Here is a 19,671-nt window from a genome sequence, read left to right as displayed (position 1 = left end):
TTAATTTCCCTGTGAACCACATTGTGATGAAGAGACGATGTAGCTGAGGTGACACTCAAGTTGATCTGCAAGATTGCTACACCAAATTTCCCAAACAAGAATACGCTAATGTGATTGTCAGGTTATAAAGTGGTAGCAATTCCTATTAAATGGTATGCTATCTTAGAAATCCAATTCGTAATGTCAATAATAAATGCGACATTTTGAATGACATACAAAATTGCTGCTGGGGGAATAGCATGGTGCTGTCATGCCTCAGTCCGTCTTCAGTGGACCACAGTGGTGTGTTGAATTCTTCTCCATTCTTTGTTGCTTAAATGTGTTTTCTTTCTTCTTTATGTCTTTGTTTTCCTGTCTAACCTTCATGCACCATGCCATGGCTTCATTGTGGCTATGCATGCCTCCGTCTGCTGTGTGTAAGTACTCATCTGCAAAGTACAAATCATTTTGTTCTGTCTTATTCCCTGTTGGTGCGCTAAAATTTTCTGAAATTCTTATTGTGCTTTCCAGCCTAAATGCTCCATATGAAGACAATGCGCAGAATGTCTGACCTAAATTGAAAACACTTTGAGTGGGAATGATGACATTGTCTTCTCAAGAGAGTCATTAATTACTTTGAATTTGATTTTGAGAAACTGGTATTATTCTAATTATCAAACTGCAAGATTGAGTATAATCTGCTGTGGCACTATAATTGGATCGCTGTCTCTAAAATAAGACGCTAGTGAGCTCCAGCAAATTCACAGGAAATTAGAAGACATTCTCAGAAAACCATCAAAGCACAAAGTTTAATAGACACTCCATATGATACTACAATATAACATTTGTTCAGACAGAAAATAGACACATGACTGAGCTCTCATTTCCCCCCTCTATTTGGAAGGGATTAGTTTCTCAGGATGACGTCTGTAATAAAGTCTTTGCACACACGCTTTGTGATTACACTCTTGCGTCCAGGCAGTTATAAATGATCGTGAGACAAGAACATGTCAGCTTTTTTCTATGTAGTCAGAAATTTGTGTGACACCAGGTGGTGTTCATATTTTTGCCATTTAAATGAAATGTATTTATTGAATGTATTTATTCCTAGTAAAGACAAATTGATAACATCCATAGCAACGACATATTTGAGAGGCTCTTTAAATGCATCCATCATTTAATGATTTCCAGAAATATTTTCTCCTAATCCATGGAACAGGCCAATTAAAAAAATAAAAAAATAAACAGACAAATACACAAGCAAGCAAACAAATAAATAGCTAGATAGCCAGATAGATAAAATCTGAGCAAATCAGGCCAAACCTGTCCAAATAGGGCACAGCTGTATTTAGTACATAATAATAATAATAATAATAATAATAATAATAAGTTAAAAACTATACCCCAAACACAGAATTGCGTAATTTGGTTAACTTCATGATAATATTCAAGTCAGGTAGGTATAGTATACATAAATTAAATTACAGTGACACCGAACAAATGGCACGTTATTAAGTGGTCCATTTAAAGAAGCATCATCTTAATTATAGAGTCAGACCTCTGTCATTTGCCATCTGCTATTGTTTCTCACTTCGCTACTAATAAAATGCTAATCACTATATTCCATATTTATTTCTCCTTGTCAAATCAAAAGTACAATTCATACACACTTCTGGTACAAAATGTAATTTTAAGCCACATCTTTTGATAACACTCAGCACACATACAGAGGTTTGCTGTTTATTCCATACTGAGTCTTTTCCCTTTTTTAACAGTCATTACTTTCCCATAATCAGCAGTAAACACTGGTTCACAGAAGGCTGATTGAAAAGTGAACAGATTAATGGCTGCCCCGGTTTTTCCTGCCATTTGCATGACCATACTCAGACAGTCTCTGTTTTCTTCAGCCAACAGCACTGTCTTGTTAAGCCTTTCTGTAATTATGAACCCAAAGCAGCTTGTACAGTAAAGCCTCCATCCTCAGCCTCGTCAGCAATCTCACCACCAAACCTGCTCCTTGATTAGTGTGTTTATCGCAAACTGCAATTACAGTTGACCCACACTGTGCATGGGTAAAGGGTATGAGCTTCACATCATGTTAATGAAAGTGCAAGCCAGGAGGACAGGAGCAGCCAAGCAGCTCTAGCCAGAGGAAAGCAGATGCACTAATGATTCTTATATGAGCTCTAAACACTGTAGTTCTTTACCACATCTGAGTTGTTTCTGGGTTTGTTTTTTTTGCCATTTCACAATTAGGGCCCGGTTCCACATCAGTTCTGCAACCCTTGCAAAAACACTTTGACCTCTAAGTGGGCTTACTAGGCAAATAGTGCGGTAAAAGCAACAATTAATCTAGGCTGAACTGGATGCTTTAAGCGATGTTTCACTTTGGTATAACATTTTTTGTCCCCATTCACTCATAGTTGTTTTCAGGACTTTTTCTTGGTTCCAAGTGACTCTGCAGCAAATAATAAATAAGGAATCCATATTTACTACAGTGAACTTGTTTTGCTACAGTATCTCACAAAAGTGAGTACCCCCCTCACATTTTTGTAAATATTTGATTATATCTTTTCATGTGAAAAGATACTGAACACTGAAGAAATGACAGTTTGCTACAATGTAAAGTAGTGAGTGTACAGCTTGTATAACAGTGTAAATTTGCTGTCCCCTCAAAATAACTCAACACACAACCATTAATCTCCAAACCTCTGGCAACAAAAGTGAATACAGCCCTAAGTGAAAATGTCCAAATTGGGCCCAATTAGCCATTTTCCCTCCCCGGTGTCATGAGACTTGTTAGTGTTACAAGGTCTCAGGTGTATGGGGTGCAGGTGTGTTAAATTTGGTGTCATCGCTCTCACACTCCCTCATACTGGTCACTGGAAGTTCAACATGGCACCTCATGACAAAGAACTCTCTGAGGATCTGAAAAAAAGAATTGCTCTACATAAACATGGCCTAGGTTATAAGACCCTGATGCTGAGCTGCAGCACGGTGGCCAAAACCATACAGCGGTTTAACAGGACAGGTTCCACTCAGAACAGGCCTCGCCATGGTCGACCAAAGAAGTTGAGTGAACGTGCTCAGCGTCATATCCAGAGGTTGTCTTTGGGAAATAGACGTATGAGTGCTGCCAGCATTGCTGCAAAAGTTGAAGGGGTGGAAAAGGTTGAAACAGTTTGCTGAAGACAAGCAGACTAAGGACATGGATTACTGGAACCATGTCCTGTGGTCTGATGAGACCAAGATAAATTTATCTGGTTCAGATGGTGTCAAGTGTGTGGCGGCAACCAGGTGAGGAGTACAAAGACAAGTGTGTCTTACTTACAGTCAAGCATGGTGGTGGGCGTGTCACGGCACTGGGGAGCTACAGTTCATTGAGGGAACCACGAATGCCAACATGAACTGTGACATACTGAAGCAGAGCATGATCCCAGCATGTATTCCAGCATGATAACGACCCCAAACACACCTCCAAGACGACCACTGCCTTGCTAAAGAAGCTGAGGGTGAAGGTGATGGACTGGCCAATCATGTCTACAGACCTAAACCTTATTGAGCATATTGAGCATATGTGGGGCATCCTCAAACGGAAGGTGGAGGAGCACAAGGTCTCTAACATCCACGAGCTCTGTGATATCGTCATGGACGTCATATACACTGTTATACAAGCTGTACACTCGCTACTTTACATTGTAGCAAAGTGTCATTTCTTCAGTGTTGTCACATGAAAAGATATAATCAAATATTTACAAAAATGCGAGGGGTGTACTCACTTTTGTGAGATACTCTATATACAAAGAAATGTAATTAAACACTTAATATTTATTCATGCTTGTGAATAAATCTTTGGCAATAAAAATATAGTTTTTGTGCTGGTTTGGTTTTTGAGATTTAAGAGCCCTATATATCAGCGTCAGTCAGTTGCCAAGTGATCTCAAATTGCATTAAATGTGTAACATCAAGCAAGGACAAATTAGTCCTGTACTACACAAATACGCACAAATTATTCTAATTATGTAAATTTTCTGCCTTGGGTTCATACTGTTTTATTGGATGCAGCTCATAACCATTGGTGGGGAACAATGGCATTAATAACAAAATAGCCACAAACAAAATTCAGAGGCTAACATACTTGACTTATACTATAGGCTACTATCTAGTGATTTTTTAAACTAACCTCGTAATAGGCAGTTGAATCTTGACAATATACAGTGATCCAGCGTACAGTCTAGCAGGTCATTGTGAGCAGTTTTAGGCATATCTTTGTTCAACTGTGTTTGATATATCCTATTGCACACACAGAAGAGCTAATATCATTAACAAGGGTTGCCAGTTTTCAGCAAAATTTCCAGTCCAACTACATCTCAAAAACTACACAGACCTGAAACTAGCCCAAACAATTCAGATGTTGGAAAAACGAGACCCATTTTTCCCCATTTCTGATGTTGGAACAGTATCCACTCCATAATCCCAATTTCCTTTTCCCAATCTTTGCAGTATATTTTAGAGTAGAAATGGTTCTGTCCATCATAAATACAATGTCTGCACTTACATTATGTCTTTGTTTAAAGAAATGTATTAGATTTTATTTTGATGATTTGTTATAAAGATCTTGGCAACCACAGAATAGTTTAAACTAGCCCAATTTAACTTAAAAAACACTATCCTTGCATCCCTGTTATTAACTATACTGTCTGGTGCTCCAAAATCAAGCAATTTTGGCCACAGTAGTCACAAAAAACTCCTGCGAAATCCTGTACAGATTGGTATACAGTATATACAGTAAGTGATTGTTGCAGTCCCATTTCTAAGTACTAGGTGCAAATAACTCTATGGAGCTAAATTGGGCTTCATGGATGATGCATGTAGTGGAATTGTTGTTAGATTGACATTAACATGAGAAAAAACAATAGATATAGCATGTCAGTCCAATGTTAGTGAGGGAAAATGTCTGGGTTACACATGTAACCCTGTTCCCTGAGAAGGGAACGAGACGTTGCGTTTAGCATAACACTATGGGAGCGCCCTCATGCTTGACTGGAATATGAAGCTTGTGTAAAATCATGCCTATTTATAGGCATGCCGTGATCAGGTGACGTGGCAATTAAGCACGTCACGTGATATATATATGGCACCTGTGAACCGTGCCGTCAGCCTCTATTATCTGAAGCAAAGACACAATTCACAGGCCTAACCCAGTATGACAAAGCTACACAATGTCTCGTTCCCTTCTCAGAGAACAGGGCTACATGCATAACCCAGATGTTCCCTTTCAAAGGGAACTCCACGTTGCGTTTAGCATAACACTATGAGAACAAGAATACCCACGCCGTCATACCAAGGGTACGGCCTGTTCAAAAAGACCCAAGCCCGATGGTCACTGCAAGAAACTCAGGCCCGGAGCAGAATGAATATCCAGGCTATAATATCGAATGAATGTGTGTGGCATAGACCACCCTGCAGCAGCACACACATCCTGTAAGGATACCCCTTTGGACAAAGCCTTCGAGTAGGCAACCCCCTAGTGGAATGAGCCCTTATGCCCAGAGGCATTGAGAGACAACGCGCCTCATAAGCGATAGAGATTGCTTCCACTATCCAATTAGAGATGCGCTGCTTTGACACAGCATCACCTCTACTGTCACCGCCAAGAAGACCAGCAGCTGCTCCGACTTACGCCACTGGCCAGAGTGGTGGACGTAAGTACAGAGAGCCCTTACTTTCTCACTTGTTCCGGTGTGAGGAACAGAGGAGGGCAGAAAGCCTGCAACACCACAGGCTGGGCAGCAGATGTAGGCTGGGCAGCAGATGTAGGCAAGGCAGAAAGGGGCAACAGAGAGAGCTTGTAGACCTCCTACTTGCTTGAGAGATGTCAGGGCCAGCAGAAGAGCTACCTTTAGTGTCAGAAGTTTCTCAGAGGCTGACTGTAAGGGGTCAAATGGGTCACCTGACAGACCTTCCAGGACCACAGAAAGGTCCCTGGAAGGTATGCGCGGCCTGCAAATTGGCATCAGCCGCCTGACACCACACATAAACCTCGAAGTTAGAGGATGTTGCCCCACAGAGGCTCCATCAACAGGGGCGTGGCTGGCCGAAATGGCGGCCACGTAAACCCCGATTGTAGAAGGAGCCCACCCTGCTGAGAAACATCCTTGTAAGAACTACAAGACTGTAGCTATTGCGCAGTTCACTGGGTCTAGCTGACGTTCCTCACACCACAAGACAAAAAGCCGCCACTTGAGTGCATACAATTTCCTCGTGGATGGTGCTCTAGGGTTCAACATGGTCTCTACAACCTCAGTTGTGAGACCAGAATGTATGAGCTGGTGCCCCTCAGGGGCCAGACTCACAGTTTCCATAGTTCTGGCCGAGGGTGATAAATCAGCCCTCCGGCTTGCGCCAGTAGATCCACTCTAAGGGCTCAAATGGGGCACCTGACAGACCTTCCAGGACCACAGAACGGTCCCAGGAAGCCTGCAGATGGGCCTCAGCCACCTGACACCACGCATAAACCTTGAAGTTAGAGCATGTTGCCCCACAGAGGCTCCATCAACAGGGGCGTGGCTGGCCGAAATGGTGGCCACGTAAACCCTGATTGTAGAAGGAGGGGGCGCAGACATAATTCTCCCTGGTGGTCAATATATGAGATTACCGCTGTGTTGTCTGTAAACACATGGTGACCTCTCAATTGAGGAAGAAGGAATTTCAGTACTAGAAATATGGCCCACATTTCTAGGCAATATATATGCCACTCCAGATGAGGGCCGCTCCAGAGACCGTTAGCTGGACAGCTGTCTAAGACCACGCTCCAGCCCGTGAGGGAAGTGTCTGTCATTACTGTCTTGCGCTAAGGAGACACACCTAGAGTGTGACCCAAGGCTAGAAACTGGGGACGCTCAAATTGTCAGAGCATGTAGGCATTGCCGTGTGACACTGATTACTCTCAGAGGTTTCATCCTTGGACGAAACCCCCAATTTCTCAGCCACCACTGAAACAGTCTCCTGTGCAATAGGCCAATGGTATGACGTTGGCTGCTGCTGCCATAAGCTCCAATAGTCTCCCATAGAGACTGGAGGGGATCCCAAGATCCAGCTTTATCTTGGTCAGTATTGATAGGATTGACCCTACTCATGTTGGGGATAGAAACACCCTCATCATAGTAGAATCCTTATAACCCCTAGAAAAGTTGTCCACTGCACTGGAGAAAGCATACTTCTCTGAGGTTCAACCTGAGCCCCAAGCTCTTCATGTGGGCAAGAACAACATCTCGATGTTGAACCGCTAGTTCCCTGGATCATGCTAGAATTAACCAGTTGTCCAGGTAGTTTAGCACACGGATGCCCTGGAGTCACAATGGAGCCAGAATGACATCCATGCACTTTGTGAAGGTGCAAAAGGATAAAACTAGTGATACTTCTATGTGGAAATATGCACCTTTTAGATCTATCGTCACAAACCAGTCCTCAAACTGAATCCGTGGAACAATAAGTTTGGGCATCAGCATCTTGAACCTGTATGTCCAAAGAGTACAGTTCAGATGATGCAGGTCTAAAATTGGCCGCATACTCCTCTATTTCTTGCGGACCAGGGAATAACGGCTGTAAAAACCTCCCTCCCTCAAGGAACGGGGTACATGTTCTATGGCCCCTTTGTCCAAGAGGGATCTTACTTCCTGCGCTAATGTCTGGCTTTGTTCGTGCTGACTACTGTGGTGAGCACACCTCTGAACCGCGGGGGTCGACCTCTAAACTGGACCTGAGGTAACCCTTTTCTATGGTAGACAGAACCCATGGAGACACATCTGGCAGTAGTTTCCACACTGCCAGATGGTCTTTTAGTGACATTAACGATTCCACATTCTATTGGAGGGAATGCATCAGATTTTCGTTGCCCTGTGACAGCTCGCTGACCAGAGAACACTGAAAACTTGGGACAGCCTTGACTAGGGGAGGCCCTACAGTAGTACTGGGGTCTAACTGCCCTAACAACCTCATGTCCCCTCATACGTCCCTCCACGGCCCCTCTGGACCGTTCCTCTTTGTCTGCTTGGCCGTTATGACCATTCTGAGATCAGGCCTAGTAGCAGGCCGCGATTGCTTCTGCCAAGTTCCCCTGGCTGTCTGCAGGGGTTGGCGGCTGCCATACTCGCCTTCTGTGTCTCCCTCACACTAGCACTGGCCCGGGCTCCACTCGTGGACTCGACACAACAGGAAGGAACTGTCTGAATGCCGCCATATGTCGATCTCACTCAGCAGGTCTGCTTGGTAGGCCTACAACACTGTCATTGTCTGCAGTGACCCACAAGCAAGACCACTACTGCATAGGCCTTTCCCACCAATGCCACAGTGGCCTTACACGGTGGCTTGGAAGGCAAAGCCGGCCCCCCTAAATTGCCTGCCGTCGATGGAGAGAGGTAGCTTGCATGCGCCTCCTCCACCTTCAGCATAGCTAAATAGCCATGCCGTTCATTCCCCACAATGGCCAAATAATCCGAAATCATGGGGTTATAAATACAGCTTATGCATGATTTTCCCCCAGAAGCATGATATTTTGTCAAGCACTTCTGGAAGAAAGGGGAGTTTTCTGCAGTGTGAGGGATTTACTTTCACTGGGGGACAAAAGCTCATCCAGCCTTAGTAATCACTTAAAGCAGTTCTTTATATGCTGCTCTCAGTTTTTAGCACATCCTCCTGGCTCCTCTGAGTCAGAGAGGAATTATTACTATCATTTTTGTGTGTGCGCGTTTTTTGTTTTTTTGTTTGGTTTTCCATAGCGGAAGGAGGAGTCGTGACACAAGCTCCAAAATCCAGCGGAGAGCAAGAGACAGAGCAAGAGATAGAGCAGCGCTTGTCTCCGGCTCCTCTTCCACATCCGTAAGAGATCTCCCGGACCTGAGACGGCTAGCTGCCCAGATCCGCGAGGCTCTGAAACCCAACTTGCTTTGGCTTCCGAGAAGAGAGGGAGTCACTAGCGGACCTGTCTAATGTAGGTGTTACAATGCGCAGTCAGACCTCTCAAGGGCTGCCGTCGCATGCTCCAGCAGTAGATACTTCACACAGAAAGTGTGCACTACTCCCTGTGATGAAACAGGAGCAAGGCGTAACACACTTCCTGAATTCTGTCACTCATATTTTTCTCTCTCGCGCTTTCTTTTTTTTCTTCTCTTTATTAAAGGGATAGAAAAGTCCAGAGATTTTGAGAAAAGTTAGAGAGGAAATGAAGCATCTTTTTGTTTCTTTACACAAATAACCGACATGCAGTCTCGCTGAAGATAATAAGGTTGACGGCGCGATTCACTGGTGCCATATATATATCACGCGAAGCGCTTAATTGCCATGTCACCTGATCACGGCAGGCCTATAAATAGGCATGATTTTATACAAGCTTCAGATGCTGGTCGCGCGCAAGGGCCCTCCCATAATATTGTGCTAAATGCAATGTGGAGTTCCCTTTGAAAGGGAAAACTCAAAGGACATTGCAAAAGATTGTTTAGTTGAACTAGACAGCAAATTTTCATTAAAAAGTGCTTTTGGATGCTGTTTTTCAGAATTATAGTTGTCTCTGTAACCAGGAATTTTTCAGTGTATGCCATCAGATGTACACTCACTGCACTGACCTTACAGTTCCTGAGTTTACTTTTGTGTCATTCATATTCAAACAGAGACTTTCCTTGTGAACATTTCTGCACACTGTTACATAACCACTTATTATTATTCTCAAACTTTATGTCCAAAATTTTATTTATATAACCTTGCTTGAATGTGCCTTACAAAGGTGAATATAAGTGAATGAGTAATGCTGAAGAAATACTGATTTTGCTACTGTTCACATTGATGCAGTAAGAAGAAGTGGACTCCAGGAAAAAAAAAGTAAATAATGATGACAATAATAACGGCTCTGGTAATAGCACTAGTGCTATATCTTTCCCTACAAGTTGCCCACACTGAATGAGCTGCCTCCTGGTTTTCTTGCTTTTTAATTGCTGCTGCCCAGATGTGTTTCTTTTTTTGAAACAACTGCCTTGTGTCATATAATTTCTCTTTTTAGAAATGACTTCATCTGTTTTAGAGCAAACAACCACTGAATGCAATCAGTTGTGTGAAGGTTTGTAATAGCAGACCTAAAACTACCAGACCTAATCCCTAATCTACTGACTGACTGACATCAATCATTAACAATTTACTAACCCTTGAAACTACCATAACTAACAAAGTTAGAGGAAAATCTGAATTAGTGAATTAAAGCAAAACTTACAAATGCTTAGGTGACCAATAACTAAACCAGTGTTTTAATGTCAGAGCTTTTCTGAGAATTTTATTAAAAGTATAATGTGCAGTGGCATGTCCAGACCAGTTGTAGACATAAGGATATATCAATAAATGATCAAATTTGACTATCAAACTGGAAATATGACAAATGTTACATAACATTTACTACTACCCAAGGTACAGAATTCTAATAATGTGTGCTGTAAAATTGTGCCTGATTAATAAATTCTGCTTATAATTATTCATTTTGCACAATCATATGTATATACAGTGCTTGCATAAGTATTCATCCTTGAACGCTTCCACATTTTGCTGCAAACTGAAACTGAAATTGACTTAATTCTAAGTGCATGCTCTAAATGTGCAGAAAATAGCACAAAATATTGAAGTGGGACGGAAATTTATATATATAGTTTTAAGGGCTTGGAAGTGCATACATTATGAGGGGATGTAAGGGCTTGGAAATTAATGGCGATGGCTGTATTGAAACAGCCAGAATGATGGCTCTACTTTGCTTAGAGATAAAAGTGTGTTGTTTCTGGTGTAATGCTAAATAACACTGAGGTTATGCTACAGTCTATGAACACACAAATTTTTAAGAAATGTAAGAAACTGAATGACGTTAAGCTGACTAATGTGGCTAGCTAACCAATTCTTAGCATTAGTTCAGCAGCTGTTTAATCTAGCTGAATATATGTAAAAAATAACATTAGCAAACAAATTAGGGCATTCTTATCTGGTGTTATTTTTAATGTACATTACATATTCAGAGTAAAAATAAATATTCAGAAATTCATACATATAACAAGATTAATTAACATCCCTTTGAAATCCACAAATGTTTTTTGGAGGTCATCGTGAGGACACAATGCTTACCTCAAGGAGCAAATTGTTTTGTGGATAAAATTCTGAACAGCTCTTAAAGTGAGCCGTAACCATAGCCGTAACATTTTCTTTACAGAAGAGTGCATGGAATGAACAAAATCATTGCGGAATTAATTCAACAACTCAAAATAGGTGAATTAAATGTGATAAAGTATATCATATCCCATTCCCGGGTTACAATTTCATGACCTCAATTTAGTATTCATTGGCTTTATTAATTTGTTTGCATAAGTAAAATACTAAAAAAATAATGAAAAATAATAGGATTTGCTGGATCAAGTGCTATTTTATAAGCTGCTGAATAATGTGAGTGAACACCAAATAGTTAAACAAAATTTGCAGTGATTGTCATAATTACAACTAGGACTATTCATGAGCAATATAATTGCGATTTATAAGAGTACTGGATTAGACGTTTATTTGAATGGGTGCCTTCTTGGTTATATATCATCATTTAATCTTCTTCATTTACAAGTTGTCTCTTGGTTTTATGTTACATTGTATTATATTTGGCAGCAAAGAATTATATATATATATATATATATATATATATATATATATATATATATATATATATATACACACATGTACCTTTCTTTCTATTATGCAGTTTAATGTTTAATCATAATTCATACAATCTGGATATTCTTTAGGACCCGGTGCAGTTCAAGATGGTAACAGCGGTACAACAGGGACATACACACCCATCTGCCTCCTCCTCATCGTTCCCCTGCAGCTGCTGCTCAAGTTTTGATGGTGAAGAGGTTTTCGGCTGGAATTGGTCCCATCTCTCTCGTCACTCATATCAACCCCTGCAGCCACCGATGAGAGCAGAGGGTGGGCATGTAATTCCCCACTACTCCTTTTTAATAAAGTAATCATTCCATTTTACTTTATATTAGTGTTATATAAATATCTCCTATATTTTTCCTTTTCTTTTTTTTCTTTTGCCCCAGTGAAAATATCATTATTTATATATAGGAAACAGGCCTGTTGAGGTGAGGCTTGTCCAATATATATTTGCATATGAAATTTTTTCTGTAAGTGTAGTTTCATTTAATCAATTGTAACCTCTTCTAAAACTTTAATATAACACTTAACAGGAGAATAATATTATTCCAAGAAGAATGCACATATGTCTCCCTTTTTCCTGTTTGTCATCATAGTGACCTCAAGAAGTAAGACTCACTGTACAATTATTTGTAACATTTTTTTTGTAATATAGCTTTCCAGAAATTTGGGGGAGATGGGGCACATCCGCTACTCCCCATTGTATTTTTTTTTTTTTTTTTTTTTTTTTTTTTTGTGGTAATATTTATAAGGTTTATTTTACATATGATACAAAATAAACACAGAATTGGGTTTAAATTTTAAAGGCAAAGTGGGGATTCTGCAGAACCATTAAGAAACTCACTACTAATGCTTAATTTAGTCTGCAGGAAGATAAATTAATGTTTGGGATAATTTAATGTAATTTAATGTAATATGATGTACACCAATTCAAAATCATTGTTTCCTTAGCTTTCTTAATATTATCAAGCAACAATAGATTTAAACTCCAATCCCTCTTTGCATTTTGACTGAGTAGGGCTGCATCCTATGTTTTGGGTTAAAACCATTCCAAGCAGCAGACATTTCCATTACAGTGACCAAGAGAGCCCAAAGACCTATCAGCTAACACGTCTACATTTCAGATCTCATAATTTTTAAATTGGTTTGGAGTTGTGGTGACACAAAAGCATTGGTATTACCATTACTATTGCTGTATCTCGAACAATTATTTTATTTTTTATGTCAACCCATCCCTATGTATTTCGTGTAATAATGCACCACCTTCAATTTTTCAATAATTCTATAAAAGTTCCCATACCAACATAGTTCATCATCAATAAGTTCTCTTCTCTATATGCATATTATTTGTACAAAGGGAAAATATGCACCTGTTTTTACTAAAGTTGTGAACCAGTTTAATACAATGCAACAGACTTTTCTATTTTAAGTTGCTGCTCTGGTTGTGAGTCATGTAATTTATTTCTGAAATTTGCATTGCATTTTGCATTACAGTAACTTCTAAAAAAATGTTTATTGTAAAATCTAATATTAAGTAGTATGCTTTCCACATGTTGTACAGGGCAGGATGAAGTAAACTTGTCTATCATCATCTTACCTTCAATATCTGAATTTCACAATGGTATCATTGCAGAGAAGGTGTGTGGTCTGCTTAAGCATCTATACATTTTTATCATTTTTGTCTCACTGTTTTTGCCTGAATATTTGCTGAATATATATATATATATATATATATATATATATATATATATATCTATATATATATATATCCCCAGACAAAGTACCTCAAAGACAAAACTCACTTTGTTATTATTTATTTCTAAGCACTACAGTCCACGTGCATGTCCAGATTTAAATTACAGGAAGACTTCAGTAACTGTGACTGGTGACTAAAAATAAATAAAAATAAAAAATAAATAAATCACATGTATTGAAATATGCCCAGCAAATAAGACAGTCCTGGGCACATGGTTTGAAACAGAAGTGTAAGAAAAACATTATCCATCCTTATAATGGTGGATTTCAAGCACAAGTTATAATTAAATTTGAAGCCGTGTGGCATTTGTGCACTGACTTATGGCAGAATTTTGTATGTGGTTACTTATGAAGATATACTCTAAATCACTACAGTTTTGTCCTTTCCCTGTTTTTTATTTTTATTTCCTTTTTTATCAGGTTTTGGCCCAAATAAAAAGTAGGTGCAATAGAGTTTTCTTTCAAACGAATAGCATTATGAAAGCACAGAAATCACTTGTCACATTTTTCCACACATGAAACGTCCAACTTAAATTGCACCAACTCTTTAGGACCATTTGTGATGTGTGTATAGAAAGTGAACTTTGTAATCTGGGTTTATGAACTGAGGCATTTGGATGAAGTGAACCTATTACTGCACCATGTTATCTTCTAAAGGGGAGTTGTGCTCATCTGTGCATGGCCAGAGTCCACACCTTTACCATGGATGAGTGAATTGGTGCAAATTTGTTTTAAAAAATGGCACCCAAACAAGTCTTTAAAAAAATAATGTATTGTTCCTCTCCTACATGATTCCTTGTGGAGGACCAAATCAAATTAAACTCCATGTAATGTAAAGTAATTGTTGCTTCATGTTTTTCTTTATGGATATTGTGTGTTCATATTTAAGACTTACAACAATAAAATGTTGTAGCTAAACAGAACATGCTTTAGTGGTTTAATTGTATTGTTTTTTTGTTTTGTTGTTTTTTTTGTTGTTGTTTTTTCCAGAGTGGAATGTTAGATTAGTATTAATGCACCAAAATGCAAATTTAAGTCCAATTTCAGTAAACATGCAATTTCAGTAAACAAATGAAACTGAACTGCAAAATTCCAAGTTAAAATCAAAGTTGAAAAAAAAAAAAAATAAAAAATTAAACCTGCCTCTTTCTAACAGGCTTGTTTTATTTAAATGATCATTTTAAAAACTCATTCTTACTAAAACTCATTCTTATTACCAACATGCTATACATGTTTTACTGTATGCTATCACTTTACTTAGCTGAGAAAAAGATGAAAAATGACAGATTATTCTCACAGATTAACACTTTAAGCATTCACAGTCAGTACATACTTAAAGTCACTTTTCATTGTTTCACTTTTTTCACATTTAATTTGAATGTTTTTCATTAAAAAATCCATTATTAGGCATACAGTACATATTTGGTAGCTGAAGATTCAGTGCAGCCTTGAGATGATTGGTTAAGTGTTCAATATTGAAACTAGAAAAAAAGGTTCTTAGGAGTTGAATTCTTTTTTTTATTATTCATTGTAACATTGTAATTTTAAAATCTCAAAATAAATTTAAGCTGCAAGCAGCGATGAACAGGCCCTCGCAGCTGGGTGCACGTTGGGGCTGCTCTGCTAGGGGAATGCCATAAAAAATTTTTTAGCACTTTTTAGCATATCGTTATTAGGTGTGTATCAAGATGTAAACTGTATCATTTCCTGTTGCCAGCAGTGGCGCTATGACTAATACTGAATCTTGGCATGTAGATGTCTTCAGGCCTGGACTTGATGTTGCCTTGTGTACTGGATTTGTCTGCCTGCCTCTCTTAATATATAAAGCTTATACTGCGACTGCATTCATCTGCCCGCCCCTTATCTGACACCAGCTAATCAGCTACTTACTCATTTGTACCAGACAGCACTAGATTTATATGAACACTCTGAGAGTGCAGGAATGCTAAACACACATGACCTGGAGAGATATGTTACACACAACATGGCTGAGGTTATGCTTTATTTTTTTACATAACCATTTAAATCTTGTGTTAACTCTGCCATATTCTAATGGTGCATTATGTGTATTAAAAGGATCCCTCATGAGAAAATATAGATGGTCATGTCTTGTTATTGGTGATTTTGTATTTCCAATTTCATTTTTATTGAACATTTCTGCTGAAAATTTCTGCTGTACATTTCTGCTGAACATTTCTGCTGAACATTTCTGTTGAACATTTCTGCTGAACATTTCTGTTGAACATTTCTGCTAAACTAAACATTTCTGCTGAACATTTCTTCTGAACATTTCTGCTGAACATTTCTGCTGAACTAAACATTTCTGCTGAACATTTCTGCTGAACTAAACATTTCTGCTGAATATTTCTGCTGCACTAAAAATTTCTGCTGAAAATTTCTGTTGAACATTTCTGCTGAACATTTCTGCTGAACTAAAAATTTCTGCTGAACATTTCTGTTGAACATTTCTGTTGAACATTTCTGCTGAACATTTCTGCTGAACTAAAAATTTCTGCTGAACATTTCTGTTGAACATTTCTGTTGAACATTTCTGCTGAACATTTCTGCTGAACTAAAAATTTCTGCTGAACATTTCTGTTGAACATTTCTGTTGAACATTTCTGCTGAACATTTCTGCTGAACTAAAAATTTCTGCTGAACATTTCTGTTGAACATTTCTGCTGAACATTTCTGTTGAACTAAACATTTCTGCTGAACATTTCTGCTAAACATTTCTGCTGAACATTTCTGTTGAACATTTCTGCTGAACTAAACATTTCTGCTGAACTATACATTTCTGCTGAACAATTCTGCTGGACATTTCTGCTGAACATTGTTGATTTTGTAAGGTTTTGTAAGGATTTATTGTTCTGAGATGTTATAGTGTGTGTCTCTTAATAATGTGATTTTTCACATCTGATGTATAAAAAAGGTCATATTGATTCACTCAAGATTAGGGTTTATTTTTCAAAAATTTGGTGCATTGTAATAGGTGGTCTGCATTTGTCAGTCTTTACACCCATGGATTATATGCATTAAATACTGATGTTCTAAATAAATGAAATCGACTGCACAGGTATTTTGTGAAGCTATTTCTAGGTTGCTTAGAGCTGAAAGCTATGGATTAAACAAAGATAAAACTTCCTAATTAGTGTCTATAACACTGAAAAGTCACAGCGCTCTTCACTACAATGCACACATGAACAGCCTTAACAGACATGACTTATGGGAAGAAATAGTACATGTGTTAAGTAGTGAGGCTCAACCAAGATGTGATTTCTGATCAGAAACAAACGAAAAGCCATCTGGGAGTGAGAAAAGGAAGGAGGCAGCTGTCTTACTAATTAAAGACCTCAGTTTCACTCGGATAAAGTGGCTTTAAACACAGCCTTCTTTCTGGCTTGGCTGATTGTTCGACACAGACAAACGTCTGGAGCAGTTTTAGAGGAGACATGCGAATTACATTCACGGTGTGTTCTCTTGTTCAGCTACGTAAAAGGCACACATCAAAATATTTCTGAGTTGGAGCCCAGTGAGGGTGGAAGAAAGGAATTTCTTCTGAAAGAAAAAGCTAGGTATAGGTGTATTTTTACTTACTGCTTTGCATATTAGAGAATAAAAGTGAACACACCACACACATATGCTTTTCATACTGATAAATCCAAGGTTTGTGACTAAACAACCTGGCAGGGAGAAGTAGAAGTTGCTCAGGAGGAAAATATCACTGAAAAGCAGCTGGTAAATATTCAAATGCTTAAAGAGACACCAGGGGGAAACTATAAATCTAATAAATCATATCATAATAAATTATGTGACAGCCATGTGTCTTCAGTCTCCACCCTGAGTGATTATTACAAACACAAAAGGGAGAAACGAGGGAGCCCACAGTCTTTTGTCTTGGAAATTTGCTCGGAAATGGAAAGAAAAACAACAAACTGAACAATTGGTGGTGATTTTTGCTCATCTCCATGCTCCTGGTGGAGTTCTTTATCGGAGTTCACAGGATCTCCCCTCTGGAACTCCCGCTGAGCTGTCACTCCTTCAGAAAGCAAAACAACATGAATGAATAAGCATATTGACAGAGCAAATTAACCTGACTTGACATTTCTTGGCTGTGGCACCTTTGGAGTGTTAGCCAGACTGCCAGTCTAAAGAACATATAAAAGAAAATGTTCTGCGTGTCTGCCTACTGTGGAAAATATTTTAAAAATAATATAATGGATCATATTTTCTGCTTGCTTGCTATTGTTTAACCTCTCAGAAGCTTCTTTACAGTTTTTCTCAATAGTGTTTCATGTTGGCAACAAGAGGGTTCAATAAAATTTTCAGCAGTGCTATTCATAAAACAAATCTCTTGATGTAATAAAACCAAAAGTAGAAGAAAATATTCGGAACTTTATTACACAGGACAGATACAATTTTCATTCTCCAATGAAAAAAGAAGACAACTATATTTGCACATGCACACATATGTTCTGTGAGAATCTTTTAATTTCCCCCATTGCACTAAAGTTTCAACAGTCAGTGATGAGCCTGGAAAAGAAATATACAATACATTTTTAAAAGACACTGAGATACTGAAGTTTGAGTGCATTGCAGTTAAGGGTTAGAATGTTAGAACAGCTTGTTATTTATTATTATTTAATTTACTTGCTGAAATGTTGCTTCAGATTGTTCAGAAGGTTGTTGGTTAATTTTCAGCACAGCACAGACAGTAGTTTGGCAGAAAGGCAAATCATTGGTTGAATATGTTATCACTTCGACAGTAACAACTTACAGAAGGATTTGTATAGTGCACGCTCCACATAAACAGATTGAAAAATGTGTAACTTTAGACATTTAGTTTTTTTTTTTGTTTGTTTTTTGTTTTTTTTGCAACAGTCAGAGGTAAAGCTGTAACTTTAAGTTTTCCACCATGGGAGTGTCTTCAGGATGGAAGGCCTTCTCAGTAACATTTTTGTCTTATTAACTTCAAGAGAAAAAGGAGAGCTGATGAGGGAATGTCATTTTATAGATGATCACCTGATTTGTGGAACTTTATATTTCTCTACAAATGGATAAAAAGTATGATGTTTTGTTCTGTACTAAATAAAAAATATGGAAATGGCAAATTATTGTTTTAGAGGAATAAAAATGATATTTGAAAATAATAAACTTCAGGGTGGCCACAGCAGACAACTCTGTTGTTGATTATTTTCTGATATAATCAGCACAGCACATCATGTTTTTTTATGTAAAAAAAAAAGTTTATTTTATTTACCATAGACAAATATGTTTAGACTGGGTAATAAATGTGGCAACATAGACTTAAAATCTGCAAAGGGATTGAATTTTCCTTTCATAAAGATGCCAAAAACATCCATTCTTTTATAATTAAGGTTACTTAGTGTCCATCCGTCCATCCATCCATTCATTTTCTGTACCATTTATAGTGGGTCATGAGGAGCCTGTAGCCTATCCCATGGGACTCAGGGCACGAGAGAGGGGACACCCTGGACACGGTGCCAACCCATCGCAAGGCACAACTGCACACACTATGGACTATTTAGAGATATCAGCCTACAATGAACGAGGAAACTCCCGAAGCACAGGGAGAACATGCAAGCTCTGCACATACAGGGCTGAAGCAGGAATCAAACCCCTATCCTGGGAGGTGTGAGGCAAACATGCTAACCATGCTAACCACCGTGCCCCCAGGTGCAGAGTGTGTTAGAGATAAATTAGAATGAATATATCTACTATCAGCATATCAAGTGTGGTTATAAATTCCTTAATAAATTGTGCTAAATGGTGATGTGTAGCTTCCTAAAGAAAGCCTCCATGGAACCCTCACTGAAAGAAAAAGCTTTTATTGCAGGGTTATAGTTAAACTGTTTCAGTGTTCTCCTAGAGGGACAAAGTGAAAGAAGGTAGCTTTTTTAAAATAAAATAAAAAGAAAGAAAAAAAAAGAACATAAAAATCTGAAAGGCCCCTGAAACAATATTTATGAAGAAGCTACATTTACATTACATTAATTCATTTGGCAGTACTTACAGCTGACATCCAGTTCAATCTGAGCACATCGCTGAACAGTTCATACTCTTTGGCAGCTCTTCTGTACTCTGGCACAGAGCTTCCACTGGCTTAACATTATAATATACAGTGATTATTATGCTTTTGTGCAGCTTCTGTACCAAGTAACAATAATTCCATTTGATAAATGACAT

General features: G+C 38.6%; 1 protein-coding gene across 5 annotated transcripts in view; it reads left to right on the top strand.

Annotated features, from left to right (window-relative positions):
- The window catches only part of ntm (neurotrimin), a 469,318-nt gene extending 452,849 nt beyond the window's left edge, over positions 1–16,469 (top strand). For 2 of the 5 annotated variants that reach the window (XM_017489927.3, XM_017489926.3), the window contains 2 exons: positions 10,034–10,090; positions 11,793–16,469. In XM_017489927.3, the coding sequence (XP_017345416.1) occupies positions 10,034–10,090; positions 11,793–11,893 (158 nt within the window). In that variant the 3' untranslated portion in view covers positions 11,894–16,469. The remainder of the gene's footprint in view (positions 1–10,033; positions 10,091–11,792) is intronic. The other 3 variants (XM_017489928.3, XM_017489930.3, XM_017489929.3) reach the window with 3 other exon arrangements.
- The last annotated feature ends 3,202 nt before the right edge of the window (positions 16,470–19,671 follow it).

This window comes from Ictalurus punctatus, chromosome 16, assembly GCF_001660625.3.
Source record: "Ictalurus punctatus breed USDA103 chromosome 16, Coco_2.0, whole genome shotgun sequence".
NCBI classification, from domain to species: domain Eukaryota; kingdom Metazoa; phylum Chordata; class Actinopteri; order Siluriformes; family Ictaluridae; genus Ictalurus; species Ictalurus punctatus.
This window is presented reverse-complemented; position numbering and strand designations above follow the sequence as displayed.